This window comes from Chelonoidis abingdonii, chromosome 1 (genome assembly GCF_003597395.2).
Source record: "Chelonoidis abingdonii isolate Lonesome George chromosome 1, CheloAbing_2.0, whole genome shotgun sequence".
NCBI classification, from domain to species: Eukaryota; Metazoa; Chordata; order Testudines; family Testudinidae; genus Chelonoidis; species Chelonoidis abingdonii.
Window position 1 is genome coordinate 3,061,875 of NC_133769.1, and position 15,719 is coordinate 3,077,593.

Here is a 15,719-nt window from a genome sequence, read left to right on the forward strand (position 1 = left end):
AGATTCCCTCTGTGACCTGGAGTGAGTCACCTAACCTCTCTGTGCCTCAGTTCCCCATCTGTATAATGGGGATATTAGCCCTGCCCTGCCTCACTGGGGTGTTGTGAGGACACATGCGTTGCAGATTGGGAAGTGCTCAGATACTACAGTAACATGAGCCACACGAGTATTACTATTTATTACTATAGTGCTTGGGAGCCACAGTCATAGATCAAGACTTCCTGGTGCTAGGTGCTGTACTAACGCAGAACAAGAAGATGGTCCCAATAGATAAAGTGATGCTTGCATGTGCCAAATCCACGTCTTGAGGTAAAAGTGGTTACAAATCAGCATCGCAATCATCTCCCTGACCCTCGAGGTATTTTCCATCCACTGAAATGAGAAAAATCTTACAGCTGGACACGATAGGGTCTTCCCCGTAGAGAGAACCCAACACACCTTCCCAGCCTAGGGCTAAGGCCCACTCTCAATGGGGCAGCGCTGGGAGCAGAATCTGGCCTATTACCAACAGACATCACAAGCGCTCATGTGCCCCACTCATAAAGTGCAGCCTCTTCTAGTGGAAGCTGTTTGATCCTGCACCAGGACAGCCCAGCCCAGCCCCTTGTGAAAAGTGAGCATTGCTCTAGCGGTGTTTTAAAACGTATGTATAATATTAACCACACCGGACCTGTATTTCAGAGGTTTGCTGCAGAAGCGGATTAAGATTTATTGGAGCCCTAGGCACAAAGGACATTTTGGCCCGTTGGTCCCTCCCTCACCATAAGGCCCCTCCCCTGCCCCCTAAAGCCCTGCCCCCTGGCCAGGCCAAAAGCCAGAGCTGGGCCATGGTAAGAGCTGCCCGGGGTGCCCGAGCCACTGTGGGGAACCTCAGAATCTCCACCTACCCAGGCAGGATTGCCAGGTGTCCAGTTTTCAACTGAACACCTGGTCAGAAAGGGACTCTCCCCAACACTCCCCAGCCTGGTGAAAATGAGTGAGTGAGTTAGGGTGCGGGAAAGCAAGCGACAGAGGGCGGGGGGTGGAGTGATCAGGGCAGGGCCTTGGAGAAGGGGCAGGGCAAGGGTGTTCGGTTTTGTTCAGTCAGAAAGTTGGCAACCTGTCCTGCCCTGGGACATTGGCCAAGATGGCAGCCATCACACTCAGAGTCTCTGAAAATCAGAGGATGACAAACATTCCATGTGCCAAACTCAGGGAAGGGAGGATGTCTACCTGCCGCTGGTCCTCAGAAAGAAGCTGCCCGGTAGCGGAAAGTGAATTCAGGAGGACGTGGTATTCCGTCACCTTCCCCGTGGCAGGAGTCCAGGTCAGCCTCAAACAGCTGTAACTTTGTTCACTGACAAGTAAATCCCGGGGACCAATGATCTTCTCCACTAAAAGCAGGTGGGGAAATAAAACTCTGTGATTTGGGTTGTTAGAGATGCTGCAGGACAGGATTCCTGGGAGGGCCTCTATTAACAAAGCTGCCATTCCCCTTCCAGAGATAGCCTTGAAAAGAAAACATCAGCAAAAGCAACCCAATTGGAAAGACTGAAGGAAAGCAGCAGTTGGGCTCTAGATTTGTGCTAGGATCCAAAGATCTCACACATACCCCTATGGAGCAGTCCTAGAGAACTGATATGGGATGACTCCAACAGGGTTCTAGAAACATTTAGTAAAGTTCCACAGAAATTATTCTAAAAACCTACACAAATTAGTAGAGAATGGGCTCCATCTGAACTGCTTTTTTAAGCTCCCAGATGGGATTCTGTGGCAGGGTTAGAATACGCTATTACAATCTGTAGGATGGTCCCAAACGTGCTAGAATTCAATAGAAAATGGCACCGTTCCTATAGGACTTTTAGAGACAGGCACACAGTAATGAGTAAGGTATAACCCAGCTATATCCCAAAGTATCAGTTCCCTGATCCTCTGTCGTCATGGCAGAGACAAATCGGTTACTACGGCAGCTCTGCCTGTTAAAACACCTGGGCATCTCAGATGCTGGCACTGAGCCAACTCCTGCTCAGTCTAGCAGCTGCCTGTCTATCTGCTAGGGCAGTGGCAGCAGTGGCGGCTACAAGGGGAAGCTCGCTCCTGTTTTTCCCCCATTAGGAAACACCCGTCCACATCACTAGAGGCTTTTAAATGCAGGCTGATGAATCACATGGGACTGGGAGCCTGATGCACAGCCCATTGGAGTCAATGCAATCCCTCCCCATTGACTTCACAGTAGAACTGGGTGAAAGTTTTCCTCTGAAACTTTTTTCTCGTCCATAAAGGCAGACTCCGGTCACTTGAAACAGCTTGCACATTTGTGCTGAATTCACCGAGCTGTTTCAGAAACAAAACAAAACAACAATTCTCAAAGCTGACAGGTTTTGACTTTTCGATTCAAAGTGATTTTTCATTTTGAATTTTACCCCAATTTTATGAATGTTTTGAAAGGTTTACAAAAAAAACCCTTGGAAACAAAAGGCAATGTTTAATTTTGGGTTGACCAGAATAACCAGTTATATCCAAACCAAAATGTTTTCGAGCTTTTCATTTTGCTGAAAATTTAAAAAAAAAATGTTTGTCTTGAGTTAACCTGAAACCTTTTTTTTCTTTTTTGGTTCAGCTACAAAACTGAAAATTCAGTTATTCACTCCACTGGACTTCAGTGGGCATTGTACCAGGCCCTGGGATAGAGGCAAATCCTGCTCTCTGGATGGTGTGAAGCTAATACACCAGGTGGGGCTTCCAACCACAGGCAGCTACTAGCCCTCTTCTCCTGCTGTCGCTCCTCTCTCGAGTGCCAGTGCTGTGATCCACTGTCACCATACTGAAACAAATGCAATCAAGGACAGTGTGGTCACTGCTCTCTGAATGACAAACCAGATGTACTGGAGGCTGGCTGCTTTCTAAGAGTATGTCTACACTGAAATTAACCCCCCGCGGCTGACCCATGTCAGCTGCCACGGACTCGCGGGGCTTGGACTACGCGGCTGTTTAATTGCAGTGTAGACATCATAGAATAATAGAATTTCAGGGTTGGAAGGGACTTCAGGGGGTCATCTAGTACAACCCCCTGCAGGACCAATCCCCAGCTAAATCCCAGCCAGGGCTTTGTCAAGCATGACCTTAAAAAACTCTAAGAAAGGAGATTCCACCACCACCCTAGGTAACCCATTCCAGTGCTTCACCACCCTCCTAGTGAAAAACGTTTTCCTAATATCCAACCTAAACCTCCTCCACTGCAACCTGAGACCATTACTCCTTGTTCTGTCATCTGCTACCACTGAGAACAGTCTAGATCCATCCGTTTTGGAACCCCCTTTCAGGTAGCTGAAAGCAGCTATCAAATCCCTCATCGTTCTTCTCTTCTGCAGACTAAATAATCCCAGTTCCCTCAGCCTCTCCTCATAAGTCATGTGCTCCAGCCCCCTAATCATTTTTGTTGCCCTCCGCTGGACTCTTTCCAATTTTTCCACATCCTTCTTGTAGTGTGGGGCCCAAAACTGGACACAGTACTCCAGATGAGGCCTCACCAATGTTGAATAGAGGGGAATGATCACGTCCCTCAATCTGCTGGCAATGCCCAGGCAACTCCAGCCTGAGCCTGGGCTCTGGGACCCCATGAGTGGGGAGATTCTCACAGCTGGGCTGCAGCCCAAGCCCAAACATCTACACCACAATTGAATAGCCCTGTAACCTGAGCCCCATGAGCCTGAAACAGTAGAAATGGGCCAGCCCCAGGGGTTCAAATGCTGTGTGGACAAAGCCTACGGGTCGCACATGCCCTAAAAGTCCATTGATGTGAATAAATGGGGTGCAAGAGAGGAAGTCTAATGGGATGTAGGAGTCCCCCCAAAGAAAGGGGCTGATTCAACCAAACAGAAAATAAGAGTGGGCAGGGGCCCAGACTCACCGTTCATAGCCAGCCTGGTGGGGCGCGGAGGCTCGGAGGCCGTGACACAGAGCCTTCGGGAGAGCTTAGGGGACACGTTACCCAGCAAGTGGAAATCTTCAGTATAAAGCACGTGCTCCTCGGCGGGCTTGGAAGCTAGTTTCCTCAGCTCATTCCTGTCGGCATTCTTAATTCCTAAAGGTGCCGGGGTGGGGAAAGGAAAGGAAAACAAGAGGCCTGATTCGCCATTGCTTTCTACCAGGCGTCGCCATTTACGCTTCCTCCAAAGTGGAGCAGAGAATCAGACCCAGTGTTCAGAGGTGTATTCTCATGGTGTAGATGCAGTTCCCTTTGCTGTGTGTTCCTTTGAGGTATATGCGATATTTTGTAGTGTATAGTCCTTGGTCTATGCAGTATTCTATGGTGTAGATCCTATAGCATATATATACATACATACATACATACATGTCGCACGCATTCATGTACACCCCACCATGTATACACAAAACATAGAGGTGACATTCTCAATGTCTTCATTTCTACCATACCTACCCACAGCAAAAACTGTCATGCCTCTGTCCTGTAGAGCCACAGCCGCATCTTCAACAGAATCGGCAGATTTCCCATCTGTGATTAAAACAATGATCTGCAAGGAAGCAGAGTCACAGCCAGGTAACCAGGGTGTCCAACATGAGCAATTTGCAACACATACCGCGATTGACCACCGTGCTCTACCAGTGGATGAGGTGCTTCCTCGGAAAGCCCGGCGAGGAAGGAGCCAGGCTGATGACCCTGGAAAGGGGAGTCTGCTGCTTTTCTATGCAATAGGAATTGCATCCATGCAAGCTTCCTTCCCCACACACCTTCTACTGCCCAGCTCGTGCATCTCAGACAGCAGGAACCCATGGCCCATTGTCCTGAGACCAGCAATGAGCCATCAGATGGTAACCACTCTAAGCCACTATAGACCAGGGCCAGATCAGAAATGGTGGCTGGAGTGAACGGCTCCATACCCCATTGCTCACTCCTCGGCACCACCTTGGTAGCAACCTCCTTGGAGCAGTCAGCTGAGAAGAATGGGCCAGACAGGCCACACAATATTCCCTTTGCCCTGTCTCTTGTGGGTCTGCAGAGCAAAAAAGAACTACTGTGTCTTAATTTGAGGCTTCCCAGAATTCAAAGTCCCTAGCAGGGAAAGGAATATGCAGCATTTCAATTTGGGGAAGCGGGTGACACAGTCAGGAGAGGGCTTCTTTAATAAGAAATTATAGCCGTGCCCGATTTCATTGCTGCTCTGCCATGCTGGGCTATATGTTCTCCAAGAAGACCCTCCAGGAACACATAGTCCATTCACCATGTCAGCTGTTCTTCACGTAAGCGGCCCTAACGCAGGGTGACTCTTTGTCCCCCTCTAGAGGCTAAGCCATGTATAGAGGTTCCTGAGTCTGCTACTGCCATCAAGCTAGCAAAGCTGTTCCTTTAGCTCAAGCAGTTAAGGCTCATGCTCTTAGATGCAAAAGTCCTGAGTTCAACCCCATGACCATGTGGGGCAGACTGACCTTTGCTGCATCTCCTCTTGCTGCTGCCGGACTGAAGACCACATGGGCCACAAATGCCAGGGCATCCCCTGTTTTTACACTGCCCCCTTGGAACGAGAGCTCCCTGACAGCCACCAGCACTTCCTCGATGGTGACGTAATCTGTCAACTCGATACTCATCCTGGGAGCAGGAAGAAAAGAGGGTGCAAAAGTGAGTGTTTATTTTGCATCCGCTGTGAATCACAGTAAGGATCATACAAACAATATCTAAAGGCATAGGCCAGCACGCCAAACCTCAGCTCCCCCTGAGAGGACAGGGCACGTAGGGTCAGTGAAAGGACATCACAGGTGGATACACCAGCTCTCTTTGCTTCCTTTCTTCCCACTGAAATGTCATGCCACTGAATGAGGGATATTGATCTCCAGGGGTGAGGCCCAGGGTGTAAGGCATCTACCACTAGTACCAGTCAAACACAGTGGAGTCTCCAACCCAGACAATTTTTAAATCAAGAGTGGATGTTTTTCTAAAAGATCTCCTCTAGGAATTATTCGGGGGAAGTTCTGTGGCCTGCATTACCCAGACGATCACAAGGGTCCCTTCTGACCTTGGAATCTATGACTCTAAGGGGCTGTCTACAAAGCAATTCAATGCCCGCAGCTGGCTCACATCAGCTGACTCAGGCTCACAGGGCTGTAAAACTCCAGTGTAGACATTCGGGCTCAGGCACCTACACTGCCATTTTACAGCCCCACGTCAGTGTGTGAAATAACCGAGCTGAATCAAAAAGCTTTATTAAACTATACGAAGGGTGATGATGCTTTCCATCACACAAGCCCACTGGGACTGGTTCTCCTTAATCTGATGCCAGTTCTATGTCAACACAACTCCACTGGCTTCACCAGGAAGGGAGATGACGAAGAGGCTACGAATGCCATTGCCTGTATGCATGGAACTGAGGGCAGCATTGGGAAGCTTCCCCAAAACTGTTTTACTGGGACAAGGGACACCTCCCCTTGCTGGCTCTGAGCCAGATTTTTAAAAGGATTCAGGCCCCTAACTCCCATTGAATTCAGTTTGAGGAAAACTTTGAGGATCTGGGCCATTGTCACCCCCATCCAGCAGGCTGCAGATTGGAACTTGAAAAATGCACAAGAAGCCTAACCCTTAAATAATCATGTCAGCTACCAGCACACGATCGCTGTGTCTTTGCTGTGTAAGGATCTTCTAGGGTATGGTCATCCTCCATTTTGGAAATGAGGGGCATATTTGGATGGCAGAGGGATGGTTCCAGGCTTCAGCATGTCGCTGAATCTCACTGCTGAGTTATTGAATAGCCAAATGAAAGTAATCATTCAACATAAGCTCTCCAAGCCTTCAAACACCACCACGAGAGCTACGGGTGCATAAGATTGCCCATAGGCTGACCAGATGTCCTGATTTTATAGGGACGGTCCCAATATTTGAGGTTTTGTCTTATATAGATGCCTATTACCCCTCACCCTCTTCCCAATTTTTCATGCTTGCTGTCTGGTCACCCCAGTTGCCCATCACCATGGCATCTGGTGGGGCCTCAGACCAAGCCCCAATATTTTTAAATGAACCTTTCCTGTTTTAAATTTGAATGCTCCTTTCAATGGATTATGGTTCACATACATCCACTCCAGCCTCATGGCCAGACAGAGGTGGGACTTAGAGACTCTCTGTGTTGACAGGAAATGAAGGTTTGCCGACCTTGGCTTCTCCATGTAGAGCACCACTCCCAGCCGAACACCCTCTCTTCCCATTGCCACGTTCTCGAAGGAGAGGACCACACTGTAGATGAAGTCTTTGATCAGCCGGAAGTTCCCTTCCCCCATGCTCCAGGACTCACCCACCAGGAACAAGATGTCAGCCACCTCCGCCGTCCTACACGCTGCATGGAGAAGAACAGAGGGCTGCGTGGGCTGAGAAGCTGATTCTGTTCCACAGAGCTTGTAACGGACCAGCTAGTGTATAAACCATCTGAGGGAACATCAGCGCTGAGGGGTCACCTAACTCCCCCAACAATACTGCAGCTGGCCCAGATAGACAAACCCTTTGCAACTCTCTCCATCTTAGGTAATGACATGGCTGCCGTCGCCATGGCATCTGAGTGCCTCACAGTCTATCAATGGTCTCACTGGGGAACTGAGGCACAGACAGACTAAGGCCCACATCTTCAAAAGGTACTTTGGCTCCTATTTGCCATTGAGTTCATTGGTGATCTCGGTCCAGAAGGTTTCATGGTATTGCTTTAAGAATCTGAGCCTAAATGACCGGCCGGAGGTCACGTAGGGAGGCCTGTGGCAGGGCAAGGAATTGAACCTAGCACTCTCACTGGGCCATCCTTTCTCTCTGATACAAATAATTGGACAGGCACCAACTTCCTCTGTCCCGGGGGTGGTGCTCAACCCCCACTCTGCCAGGGCACACCCCCACGCCACCCCTTCCCCCAAATCCCAACCCCACCTCAGCTCTTCCTATCTCCGCTCTGCCCCAGGCCCTGCCCTCACTCCACATCTTTCCTCAAGCCCCCACCCCGCCTCTTTCCACCCCACTCTGCCCTGCCCCATTATGCCTCCCCCCCCAGCGCCTCCTGCATGTCAATGAACAGCTGATTGGGGTGGGTAAGAGGTGCTTGGAGGGAGGGGGTGAAGCTAATCGACAGGGCTGCCGGCGAGCAGGAGACGCTGTGGAGGAGCGGGAGGAGCTGATCGGTGGGGCTGCTGGTGGGCGGGAGGCACTGTGCAGGGGGGGAGGTGCTGATCCACAGGGCTACCAATGGGTGCTAAGCACCCATATTTTTTTCTGTGGATGCTCCAGCCCTGGAGCACCTACACAGTGGGCGCCTATTGTGGCCTCAGTGACACCTGTACAAGCAACCTCATTCACAGTCTGATTGACTGGAACCTCTCTTCCACTAGGGGTAAGCCACGAGGAACGTCAGGCATTCAACAGGGTCCTGTAGGTACGCAACCCATTTAAGTGAGCAGAGTCAGACCCAGCAGTGTCACACGGGGCTCAAGAAAAACAGAATTGGGGTCGGTGTGTAAATCACTAAATTTCATTTTTCATGCCATGTACCTTACATGAGAGGCCATTGTGGAAGGAGTGGGTAACATCAGATCAGCCAGACTGGGTCAGACCAACGGTCCAATCTAGCCCAGTATCCTGTCTTCTGACAGTGGCCAGTGCCAGGTACTTCAGAGGGAATAAACAATACAGGGCAATCACCGAGTGAGCCATGAAACGGGCCATATGAGCCAGCTGCATATTAAGTAAGTGGCTTTCGCAGGGTTCGAAGGCTGAGTTTCAGTGCTCAGGAGCGCTTCGGATTAGTATCATTCTGACGCAGCCTGGGTAACGCTGCTCCTAGAACAGAGTCAATATCTGATGTCTCAGTTCAGGACCCGAACCAAAAATATCCGGAAGAAAATTTGGTTTGAACAAAACATTTTGTTTAACCCGAAACTATGGTTTTTGTTCCAAGTCATTTGTGGGTGTTTTTCACCCTTTCTTTGGTCTGCTGGACTAGCTTAATTTCCAAGAAAGTGCAATTTCCAAACGAGTGGGCATGTTTTGTTTGAAATGATCCAAACAAGCCATTCTGGCTTTTTCAAAATACAGTGGGGTTTTTTGGCCAAGACTATTCACTGAATTTGGTAAATAGTTTTGATCCCCCGCTGCCCCAGTGCATCTTTTGGTGAATTTACTATTCACTGAAAAAATGTCACTCGGTTCTAGTCCCTTGCTCTCCATTTGCTCCCTAATTCCACTTCCTGATATTCAAAGAGATCTTGCCCCTATTCCACATTAACACTTTGGGTACAAGTAAGCTAACAGCATGGGATGGATTTGGTCCCCTTTCTGCTGCTTTGTACAAAACACACTCCTGGGAAATTTCCTTGGAACAGGGCAATGTAAGCAGCTCTGTGCCACCCAGACAGAACCACAATCAGAAGACCTTGTGCCCCAGCTGTGCTGAACTGTGGAACAGCCTCTAGCAGCCTTGCAAGGTTGGAATATGTTAAAGTCACCCCAGGGCTGCTCCAACTTGTGCCAGGGACTTCACTAGCTCACAAAAGGTATGTCTACGCTGCAATAAAAAACTCATCATAGCCAGTCACAAAGCCTGGGTCAGCTGATTCGGGCTTGCAGAGCTAAAATTAGCATTGCAGATATTCAGGCTTAGGTGGGAGCATGGGCCCGGATACACTATGAGTGGGGAGGTCCTCAGAGCCCAGGTTCCAGTCCATGTCTGAACACTGCAATGTTATAGCCCTGCTGTTATAGCCGGGGGCTGCAGGAAGCAGCGTGAGCCAAGGGATACACTGTCCGCCACTTCCCACAGTCCCCATTGGCCTGGAATGGTGAACTGCGGCCACTGGGAGCTGCGATCGGCTGAACCTGCTGCAGGTAAACAAACCATCTCAGCCCACCAGTGGCTTTCCCTGACAGGCCACATGCCAAAGGCTGCTGACCCCTGCTTTAAACCATGATTTGAAGGCTTCAGTAACTCAGCCAGAGGTTAGGGGTCTATTACAGGAGTGGATGGACAAGCTTCTGTGGCCTGTGATGTGCAGGAAGTCAGACTAGCTGATCATGATGGTCCCCTCTGGCCTTAAAGTCTACGAGACAGGGAGGACTGAGTTTCATTTAATGAACATCAAGGCATGTTTCACTTTAAAACATTTAATCTGTTTTAATTGAATTTTGTATTCGGCAGGCATTGCACACCAACATTTCATGGACAGAAAGCTGGCAACTGGGTGAGACACTCTGATAATTTAATAATATAAATCCGCTATATTCCCCATAATTTTAATATCTTTACTTAGGTGGGGGATGGGTTTGCAAGCTTGAAGTTAAAATTTTAATAAATGTTTCTCTCCCCATTTCATGTAAACAGTGATTTATTATTCCAGGGTTTCTAGAGGGCTGGAGTAAATACACAGGTTTGTTTGTGTTGGGCTGTTTACAGTGGTCTCCTAGTGCAGAGTCATTCATGAATGCTTGGCTGATGCGAGGGTTTGTTGTTGCAGAATTGTTCACAAGGCCTGGGCAGAGCTCATTGGTTTGTTATTGTGGAGTTGCTCGTGAGCATAGGGCTGTACTCTGCTTTATTACTATAGGCTGCTCATGGAGTCAGGGCTACACACTGGTTTGTTATTGTAGGGTTGCTCATGAGCACATCTGTAACATGCTGGCCACTCTGGAGCACCAATGGTCATTGCAAGAAGCCCTCTTCAGATCTTTAAAACTGAAGGAAAAATATAGAATTTTGGACCCAGTCCTGTACCCCTGACTCCTATAATTAAAGGGCTACTCACAAGAGTAAGAGAGCCACAGCTGAGCTCTTTGAGCCTGAGTGATTCTTTTAATCCCAGAATAACAAAACTTCGCTTTTGCTGTTTTAACTGGCACTGGTATCTCCAATATTCCCATGAATCAAGAGACCCTCTGGGGAAGTCAAAGCCAAATTCTGTGGATCTACTTTCCCGGAAATCTCAACATGAGTTGCCAGAGAGAAGGGCCTGTCGCTTTCCCAGTTCCCCTGCCCCAACCCTTTTCAATCTATGCATCATCCACATTCTCCGGAGAGAATGGGTGAAGATTTAAAAGCAAAACAATAGGGTGCTGTGCTTTGAAAATCAGCCTGCAATTGGTATACAAAAGCACCGAGCACACTGGGCACTACGTGCAACACAAATAGCTCCCACAGGGGGCTTTTCACCTTTGGCACCAATCCTGCAAACACATATACACATAGGCCTAAGCGTCTGTAGGATCGGAGACTTTGCTACCTACAGGGTAAGTAATCCTGTCATCATTACTTACCGAGTATGTCTGCACTGGACCTGGAGGTAGGTTTCAGACAGGATTGTGCTCGAGATGGCTAACCCATCCTGCCACTCTCACAACCATGATTATGCTGCTATTTTTAGCACACTAGTTCCACCAGAGCTAGTTTGGGTATGTCTGTCTGAGGTGGAAATTACACCTCCAGCTCCCTGTGGGTGTAGACACACCCACGCAGACAGTCAGTGCTCTGCAAGGGGCCTGAATCTCCACTGCCTTTCTTGAATTGTCATTTACCCCAGGCGGAGAAGCTGTAGGCTGTTACCATCCTTGTTTGCATCCACTTTGCATGGATGGATATGACCACTCAAGGCGGATGAGTCCTGAATAGCATCACTGAAATCGTCTGTGTCAGGGGGCAGCGGCAGGTCAGAATTCTGTTGTGAATAACAGTAAGTGCATATACCGTGAGCCAGCACGCCCCTGTGTGGACGGGTGCAGTGTTGCAGATGAGCCTTTACTTAATTTGCCCCTCATCCAGGGGATCAGCAAGTGCAAACAGCCAGTTACGTGCAAGAGAGCCCCTGCTTGCAGAGACTCATTTGTCAACAGAAAAGCCAACGCAGAACCATGAACAAAACGTTAACCCCAACGTCCTAGTGGGGGGACTGGGTCATTCTTCAGCCATGTGCCTCACCTGAGTCCACTGATCATCTCTACCCGGTCTCCCTCTAGTGCTCTCTTGGTGCCAGTCTCTTCCCCAGCTGCTAGACCTCTTGCCCCTACCAGAGTAACATTCTTCTCTGGAGTCTCAGGTCTGGGGAGCTCTGCGTGCTGTGAGGCGTCCCCAGGGACAGCGGGCGATCCTTGCCAGGCTGGGCTTCCGACCAACGTCTGAGGGACAAGTGGTAAAGCCCTCTGACTAGAAGGCTCCCCTCTCTGGGGGCACCTCTTACAGGCTCCCCATTCTGGTAGGTTCCCCAGAGAGCTCCCCTTCAAGCCTCCCTGTTCTGCCCTCTGCCTCTGGCCTCCCTCAGTCTCCTATCTCCCTTTGGAGTTCATGCTAACTGAGCTCGGGTAACTTTTATTAGGTCCAGGTGCTTCTTTAGTAATCAGTCACCTGTGGCAGTCAATTACCCCCAAGTGGGACCCTCATAAGGGCAGTCACAGGCAGGCTGGGCCCTAGCTCCCAAAAAGAGCAGCTGCCCCTTGACAAGGGCCCCTTCATACAGGGCCTTCAAAGCCATGCAGGACGAGGCCCCAGCTTGGCACTGCAACTAGAAAGCATTTGGCCTGGTTGGATCAGGCACCTGATGCTGTCTTTGAAAGCATGTGATGTTAAGCATATCTGGATTGGTGCCTTCTGGAGCAAATACCAACACAGACAGCTATATTAATCACAGAGGGATATGATTTTATTTGAAATTTTCCATGCACTTCCGAAATTACCCTCTTTCATCCATCAAAGGTTTGCCGGAGACATCTGTAAACGTTGATTTATTGCACTGTTCCAGACTGCGAATTAAATAGTATTATAGTCAAAGATATTGGCTTAATTGACGGGCAGGAATTTAATCAAGTTAATTTTGCAGCCAATTCCTAAGATACCATTAACCCCTTACTGAATTTTCAGAAGGTTCCAGGCATGTTCTTAAAAGCTTAGAGCCCAAGCCTGTCTGGCAAGCCCTGTGTTCCTCTTTGAATTTCTGCAGAGCACAGCATAGTCTAGGTAGCTGGACGCTTATGCCCAGCCAGGGACTAGATTAGTCTACCTGTGAGAAGCAGTCTGCAGGCCCTTATGGACTTCCCAGGGACTGAGTTTCAGCAGTAGAAAGTCACATCCACTTCCACATGCCCATTCGTAATGGCCCTTTCACCCCACATGGGTCATTAGCAGGGTTTGAACCTACAGTCCTCAACCTTTCTAACACAGAGCTTTACCACTCAAGCCACAGCTATCAGCTAACTGCACTAGTAGGCTATTATCCTCTAGTGCACAGACACTCGAGACGTGCAAAACAAGCTTCAACAATATGTTACGAAAGCAGATTTTTGGTGAACTCACTACACCGATTCTAGTGTGCACGGAGTAGAAATATGCCCGCTGAAGTGCGGGGGGGCTAGATAGTGAGAGACAGCTCGCTATGCTTTGTCCCATGCTGCTGATAGCACATAGACTAAAATCCTGTCACCGTGGTACTGCAGTGCCTAGCGCCTGCCTCGTGTGCTGACCTAGCTGGACCTGACATTGGGGAGATGCAGGTGGGGCACAATGGGGAGTAAGCTTCCTCTTTGGTAGCTGAAGCAGCCTATGTAGGGCATTGTTACAGCCTTGCTCACCATGGGGGGAGAGGGCGGACCCACATGGTGACAGATCTCCTCACTCACTCATATAGCTCCCCTCGACAAGGGCCTCTCCAGACACAGAGAGGTGGGCTGGACTCTGCAGCACTAATTTGTCACTGCCATGTGCCTAGGGCGGTCACTTACACCTGTGCTGAGTGTAAAACACAAGCAGATCAGAGCAGCGGCACATCATGCCCATTTGCACAGATCCAAGTGCCCCGGTAGCGCCCCTGCTCGCTGACACGTAGTTCTTGGGATTACTTTCTAATGCCATACGTGGGGCCAAAGAAAATATCAGAGGGGAGATTGTGGCTGATGGAACAAGAGGGAGCATATGAGACTTTGTGCCATTTTGATACCCTAACTGGCCCTGTGTGGCATTAAGAAAGGCCTGCAGAAAACAAATGCAAACCCCAAGGTTGTCTGCTTGGTGGCTAACAAATGCAGATGGACACTATCTGAGTCTAACTAATAGAGATCAGGATGAGAACTATGCGGGGGGACCAGAGGTTACAGTGGGATTCTTACATCTTCCTCTCAAACATCTGGCACTGGCCAATATCAGAGACAGGATGAACCATGGGACCAATACAATCTGGCACGTCCCACAATCCTCTTTGGTTTTTCACAGCTCACATGTCTTGGCTTAGTAGGTATGATCCTATCTACAATTCACTGCAGAGACTATTTAGCCTGCTAGTATCCAGTGATAATGGCTTGTGATCTTGATGCTAGAGATCCCAGGTTCAAGCCCCACTAGTGCCCCCAGGTAGTTACAGCTCCTTACACTAGCAAATACAGCCACCTGGAAAAGACATTAACTTCTCTGCCATGAGCATTAGCTACCCTGCTTTTGGGTCTGTTGGACACAGCACGTGACAGGCGTACCTTCATGCAGAGCCAAGGCTTCAGACTGTGCCAAGAGGGCTGCTAGCGTAAGTATCTTGGCATATGACAATCTCATCTTCCTAGGGCAGAAACTCCTCCTAGGTCACCAGAGTTATTGCACAAGCTGAACATTGATGTGTCTGGAAGAGAAAACAGGGCTTAATGCAAATATAACACTGGTGAAGAGTGAAATCATCTAGTGATCCACAGAACAATGGGGCAGTATTAGCTTCCTTTGTCCAGCCCAGTCCCTGGGCCTCAGTATTCACTTAACCAGATGACTGCTAAGAGTGAGTCTCTTTGCCCAATTAATTCCTTAGCCTCTGGCTGAGACAGCCAAGAGATACCTGTCCCCCAAGGAGCTGGGAGGAGAATTACCAACTCGTTTCACTTGTGCCTTCAAACAGGCACCAGATTTAACACCACTTGGAGAAACATTTTCAGAAGCAGCCACTAAATTTTGGAGCCCCAGCTTGAGATGTCCTGATTTTCTGAAGGCCCAAGCAACTGCAGCTACTGGAGGGATATAAAACCTTCTGCTTCGGGGCACAAGCGCCTCACTAACTAATGGGGTTAGGAAACACTTCCCCTAAGGCAGGGGTTCTCACCCTTTTTCTTTCTGAGGCCCCCTCAACATGCTATAAAAACCTCCATGGCCCACCTGTGCCACAACAGCTGTTTTGTCTGCATATCCAGTAGATTAAAAGCCAGGGCTGATGTTAGGGGGTAACAGGTAGGGCAATTGCCTGTGGCCCCACACCACAGGGGCCCTGCAAAGCTGAGCTGCTCAGAGCTTTGGCTTCAGCCCTCTTGGGTTCAGCTTTCTGCCCTGAGTCCCAGGGAGCCTAACATCAGCCCTGCTCTCTGGTTTATTTTGGCAGCTCCCCCTGACACCTGCTCATGGTCCCCTAGGGGGTCCCGGACCCCTGGTTGAGAACCGCTGCCCAGTGGGAAGGTTGCTCCATGACTCAAGCTTCCTTGCACCTTCCATGGAGACATCTGGTGCTGGCTACTGTCAGAGACAGGACACTGGCCTAGATGGACCTGACGTCAGATCCAGGATGACAGCTCCTATGTCACTTTAATTAATAACCTTCTCCTTCAGGCCGAGGCCAACCAGGAGTCATTTCATGCCCAGCTGTGAACGTGACGTGTGTGTAGGAAAAGTGGTTAGAATAGAACTCTTTTGCAACCCTTCTTATAGCAGTTGGTCTAATAGGAAGGAAAAGTATGGGCATGTTCAAAGCACAAAAGTCAATGT

The 15,719-nt window shown here is 49.3% G+C and overlaps 1 protein-coding gene across 1 annotated transcript in view; it reads right to left on the bottom strand.

Annotated features, from left to right (window-relative positions):
* The window catches only part of LOC116818314 (uncharacterized), a 265,422-nt gene extending 250,888 nt beyond the window's left edge, over positions 1-14,534 (bottom strand). Inside the window, 6 exon segments of the mRNA XM_075063437.1 lie at positions 1,213-1,373; positions 3,890-4,063; positions 4,421-4,514; positions 5,428-5,587; positions 7,139-7,319; positions 14,459-14,534. Of these exon segments, the coding sequence (XP_074919538.1) occupies positions 1,213-1,373; positions 3,890-4,063; positions 4,421-4,514; positions 5,428-5,587; positions 7,139-7,319; positions 14,459-14,534 (846 nt within the window).
* Between the last annotated feature and the right edge of the window lie 1,185 nt (positions 14,535-15,719).